The 5,878-nt window shown below is 50.3% G+C and overlaps 1 protein-coding gene across 1 annotated transcript in view; it reads right to left on the bottom strand.

Moving 5' to 3' along the window:
• The window catches only part of VWCE (von Willebrand factor C and EGF domains), a 49,188-nt gene that overhangs the window by 22,481 nt on the left and 20,829 nt on the right, over positions 1–5,878 (bottom strand). Inside the window, 3 exon segments of the mRNA XM_011942792.1 lie at positions 1,894–2,127; positions 3,720–3,837; positions 5,045–5,130. Of these exon segments, the coding sequence (XP_011798182.1) occupies positions 1,894–2,127; positions 3,720–3,837; positions 5,045–5,130 (438 nt within the window).

Here is a 5,878-nt window from a genome sequence, read left to right as displayed (position 1 = left end):
TAGAGACGGGGTTTCACCATGTTGGTCAGGCTGGTCTTGAACTCGTGACCTCAGATCATCCCCACGTTGGCCTCCCAAAATGCTGGGATTATACGTGTGGGCCACTGCACCCGGACTCTTTTTCTTTAAAAAAAAAAAAAATCTGACAGTTTGAACCTTTTGTATCACTCTCTCGGTGACTGATTATGGGTGCCTGAAATCAGTCATAAAGGAGAAGATAGCACAGGATGGACTTTCCTCCCAACTCTAATTTCAATGAGACGTGTTCAGCTTACAGCTTTTCAACCAACGGCTCATCGAAGGCACTAGAAGGCTGGGCTTCTCCCACATGAAAGTGCACACAGGGCCGGGCGCGGTGGCTCAAGCCTGTAATCTCAGCACTTTGGGAGGCCGAGACGGGTGGATCACGAGGTCAGGAGATCGAGACCATCCTGGCTAACACGGTGAAACCCCGTCTCTACTAACAAAAATACAAAAATCCAGCTGGGCGAGGTGGCAGGCGCCTGTAGTCCCAGCTACTCGGGAGGCTGAGGCAGGAGAATGGCGTAAACCCGGGAGGCGGAGCTTGCAGTGAGCTGGAATCTGGCCACTGCACTCCAGCCTAGGCGACAGAGCGAGACTCCGTCTCAAAAAAAAAAAAAAGAAAGTGCACACAAATCACCTAGAGGTTAAAATGCAGTTTATGAGGGCAGAGGTGTGGGCGGGGCCTCGAAAGCCTGCACGTCTAACCAGGGCTCCCAACGCAGGTGCAAGAGACCTCATTTTGAGAAATAAACCTCTAAAAGACTCGAAGCTCTTAAAGTAGAAAGGAAAGCCAGCATGTATTAGATTGGTGCAAAAGTAATTGCGGTTTTTGCCATTATACGTAATGGTAAAAAAAACCCACAATGACTAGTGCTTCAATAATGAGCTAAAAGAGTTGCATTTCTGGCCGGATAGCTATGTTTACATTGCTGTCAACCTGACTCACACTCATGCACCTCCTTACCCATTTCTGAAATGGTGAGGTCACACGATTTGCAGTCATGAAGAAAACATTGCAATTTCACAGAAACAGCCTGAACAACTAGGTCTCAGGCTGCCCCACTCCCTCAGTTATCCATGCCTGGGGAAAACCTTCTACGAAGATTCCTAATTCTTACTCCTCATGCCAGCAGCTCCCTGCACATGCACAGTGTGTTACACACACTTTTTTTTTTTTTGAAACAGGGTCTTTCTCTTTCACCCAGGCTGGAATGCAGTAATGTGATCACAGTTCACTGCAGCCTCGACCTCCTGGGTCAGCCTCAGGAGCTGAGGAAGCGATCCTCCCACCTTAGCCTCCCAAGTAGCTGGGACCACAGGGGCATGCCCCTACACGCAGTTAATTTTTGGGTTTTTTTTGTAGAGACAGGGTCTCACCATGTTGTCCAGGCTGGTCTCAAATTCCTGAGCTCAAGCAATCTTCCCACCTCAGCCTCCCTAAGCATTGGGATTACAGGCGTGAGCCACCACTCTTGGCCATACACACTTTTTTTGTTTTCTGAGATGGAGTCTTGCTTTGTTGCCCAAGCTGGGGTGCAGTGGCACGATCTCAGCTCACTGCAACCTCCTCCTCCTGGGTTCAAATGATTCTCCTGCCTCAGTCTCCCAAGTAGCTGGGACTACAGGCACCCGCCACCACACTCGGCTAATTTTTTGTATTTTTAGTATTTTTTGTATTTTAGTTTCACCATGTTAGCCAGGATGGCCTCGATCTCCTAAACTTGTGATCCACCCGCTTCAGCCTCCCAAAGTGCTGGGATTACAGGCGTGAGCCACCGCGCCCAGCCAAGCATACGCACTTCTTAAGGCCAACTGCCAAGCGCCACCATCCTCACACATCTACTGAGGGCAGGAAAAACTGGGTCCAACCCTTTCTGTGCAAGTGGAACTTGACAGTGCCGGAGGGAGACTGCAGCCAGCCTGAGGCCAGCCTCTGGAGGGGCCAGGACGCTTGTCTCCTCTGGGTGAGGCGGGGCAGCCGGGTAAAGCAGCTGAAGGCGAGCAGGTTGTCATTCACCTGGCAGATGCATAACTCACAGGGGTCACCAGGCGACCAGATCTGTCCAATTGGAAACTCAACCCCGTTGTCATCGAGAGAGCAGCCTGGATAAGGACAACGGCAAAGAAAAGACAGTGGGCACAAGACCTAGACTACAACAGCAGCAAGGACAGACGCTTTATGCGTACATACACACAGACACCGGTATCACTCACACACATAGACACATAAACTTACACACACTCATACAAATGCACACTTACATATATGCACAGATACAACTCACACACACTCATACAAATGCACACTTAAATACACACACACAGATACCATTCATGCACACAGAGACACACACACTGATACAAATGTATATTTGCATACACACAGATACAACACAGACACACATACACTCATACAAATGCACTTATGTACACATACACATGCTCACAGATACCATTCATGCACACACACACTCATACAAATGCATATTTATATATACACACAGATACAGTTCACAGAGACACACATACACTCATACTAATGCACACTTACACATGCACGCAGATACCATTCATGCATACACACACTCATACAAATGCGTATTTATACACACACACACAGGTACAGTTCAGAGACACACACACTCATACTAATGCACACTTACACATGCACGCAGATACCATTCATGCACAAACACAGAGACACATACACAAATGCAGATTTACATACACACACAGATACAACTCACACAGACACACACACTCATACAAATGCACTTACATACATATGCTCACAGACACTACTCACAGACACAAACTTGCACACAGACACACTCATAGAATCAAACACTTACATGCACATACACATATACAGACACAACAAACACAAACATACATGCTCACACAGGCACACACAAAAACACAAAAACAGGCACAAACATAAATACCACAGAGACACACTCATACTACACAAAGCAGACACATGCTCATGCCCAAAGACACATGTACACAGACTCCAACACACAGATACCACTAACACACTGACACACACACAGAGAAAACTACTCACAAGCACAGAAACACACACACACAGGCACATACTAAGACATACGACACAACACAAAGGTACAAACTTGTACACAGGCAAAGACACATGTACACAAATTTACACACATTCATACAAATGCACACATACATATACACGCTCACAGACACACACATTACTCACACAGACACACAAATTTACACTCAGACACACTTATACATACACTTACATGCACACACACATATACAGACACGAGAGACACATATGCAGACACAAGACACACAAACATGCATGCTCACACAGGCACACACAAAAACACAGACACACACACACACAGATACACAGACATACTACACAAAACACAGACACACGCGCATATACATAAATACAAAGACACCCATACACAGGCTCCCACACGCAGGTACTACTAACACACCAACACACAGATAACCACTCACAAACTCAGACACACACAAACTTACACAGGCACACAGACACACTACACAAAACACTCACACTCATACACACGCACACGAAGACACATGTACACACACACAAACACACACACCAGCAGTCTCAACAGGTGAAGCTCAGCCTCTCTCCCCAGCATCCACGCCCTGCCCTGTGTCGGGGCAGCCCTGGGCCAGCTCACCTGTCGTGGGTATGGGCTCCTGGCAGGTGAAGCAGCACTGCCCAGGGCCCAGCCGCCACTCTTCTCGGGGGCAGGCCAGCTCAGGGCAGGGCATGAAGGAGCATTCCACCTCCCCATTCTGGAAGAGAGCCCAGGCACAGAATGATGAGGGCAGCGCCTGGAGACCATGGAGAGCTAGAGGAGGCTGGCAGGCTGCCATCACCCTCCCACTACTCAAGTGAAACTGACAAAGAAATCTCCAGGGAGCACAACAGTGGGGTGGGGAGAACCCGCAGTCCTTCAATGGGGGCTGGGTGTGAGCCCAGGAGGGCATCCTGGGAATAGGCGCGGTGTCCACCATCTCTCAGCCTCCCGCTGCTGTCCAGGCTCCCTACTGTCTTCCACTCTGGCCCCTCCAATCGTCTCTTGGTCCGCAGCCAGAGAACTTTCTCCAGCACAATCTGATCGCATCCCTCCACGCATAAAACCATTCTGCAGCTTGACTGAGTGCAAAGCCCTCAATGCAGCTGGTGAAGCCTTTCAGGACTGAGTCAGGGCAGAGGCTGTCAGTGCCCACCCAGGTCCTGTCTCTGAAGTGCTGCCAGTGGCTGACGGCAGCTGCATCCTCCAGAGATGCCTGGATGGTCACTGCCCCCACTCCCTGGGGAACACAGAGAGTCTCTATAACTGACTGGCCCTGGGGTGCAAGAGCCTTGCTCCCCAGCACGGTCCACTGTCCAGAGCTTCCCAGGGATCAGTGTGAAACCACACCTTCACCCTGCTTCCCTCTCTGGTTTCTCCTGAGAGCACTCCGTTGGTAAGTCGCCTGCACAGGCCCTGCTTCTAGGAAACACAACCTAAGATGCAACCCCTTCCTGCAGCCTTGCTGCCTGCCTGCCTCTCTCCGTGCTCCAGCCAGAATGGCCATCTCCAGTCCTCTACCCTCTGCTGGGTACAGTAACCTCAGCTCCCTGCCTGATGAGTCCCCGCCACCCTCTAGATCTCTACTTAACGTCCCACCTTCCAAAAGGGCATCAGGAGTCCTGGGCCCCTGGCCATCAACCCACCTAGGCTGTGGGCTTCTGGACCAAGGGGACTGGGACTTCCTTGTGCTTAGCTGTGTCCCCAGCACACAGTAGGTGCTCTGTAAATAGCAGTGTTGAAAGATGAAGTTCAAAGAGACTGTGGGAAGGCCTGGGGGATCCCTGTAGTGCCTTTGCTTCCTCAGTTTCCCTGTTGCTGTATGGCAGCTCATGTTCTCCTAGTCAAGTCAACCTGAGTAAAGCGTTGTGCCTCGCTCCCCTCCCCATCAATTCCACAGGCTTCGGGACGCTCCACCACCATACCTGGCAGACACAGGTGGTACACTCGTCACCACCCCCACTGAACACGGCCCCGTTCGCGTACCACCGGCCGTGGAAATAGCATCTCACTGCAGAGGAGAAAGGGAGCAGCTCAAGGTCTTTGGGCAGAGGCAGCTAAAGAAAAGGGGGAACAAATGGGTGGGGAGCCCCGGGGCATTTAACACCCACCCACGACACTCCACAGCATGCTCCAAGCATGCTCCATGCCCAGGAACCCAAAGCACTTCTCCCCCTCCAAACCCCAGACACAAAACAAGGGCTGGGTGTGGCAGTTCACGCCTGTAATCCCAACATTCTGGGAGGCCGAGGTGGGAGGATCTCTTGCATCCAGGAGTTCGAGGCCAGTCTGGTCAACAGAGCGAGACCCCATCTCTACAAAAACTTTTAAAAATTAGCTGAGTGCAGCAGTGTGTGCCTGTAGTCCTTGCTAATCAGGAGGCTGAGGCAGGAGGATGGCTTGAAACCAGGGGTTGAGGTTATAGTGATTGCATCACTCTACTGCAGCCTGGGCGACAGAGCAAGACCCCATCTCAACAACAAAAAATCTGACAAAGAATGAATCACATGTAAGACGAGGTCCTTAACTACAAAAGGCAGGGGAAGCCCTAAATAACTAAAGAGTAACAGAAAAAAAGAAAGAAAAAGAGACTGTCCCAGACACCTAAGACAAAGGTGCCACGTTAGACAAATGGTGCTACTACCCCCTGGAGGCTCTGAGAATCTGGGGAGAGTCTTTGAATTGAAGATCCACTCTACTGAAAAAACAGCCTTAGAAACGGCCCAGGGTCACCTGCCGTTAGAATGCCCTGGGCTCGC

The sequence above is a fragment of the Colobus angolensis genome, unplaced genomic scaffold (assembly GCF_000951035.1).
Source record: "Colobus angolensis palliatus isolate OR3802 unplaced genomic scaffold, Cang.pa_1.0 Scaffold21, whole genome shotgun sequence".
Classification (NCBI taxonomy): Eukaryota; Metazoa; Chordata; class Mammalia; order Primates; family Cercopithecidae; genus Colobus; species Colobus angolensis.
This window is presented reverse-complemented; position numbering and strand designations above follow the sequence as displayed.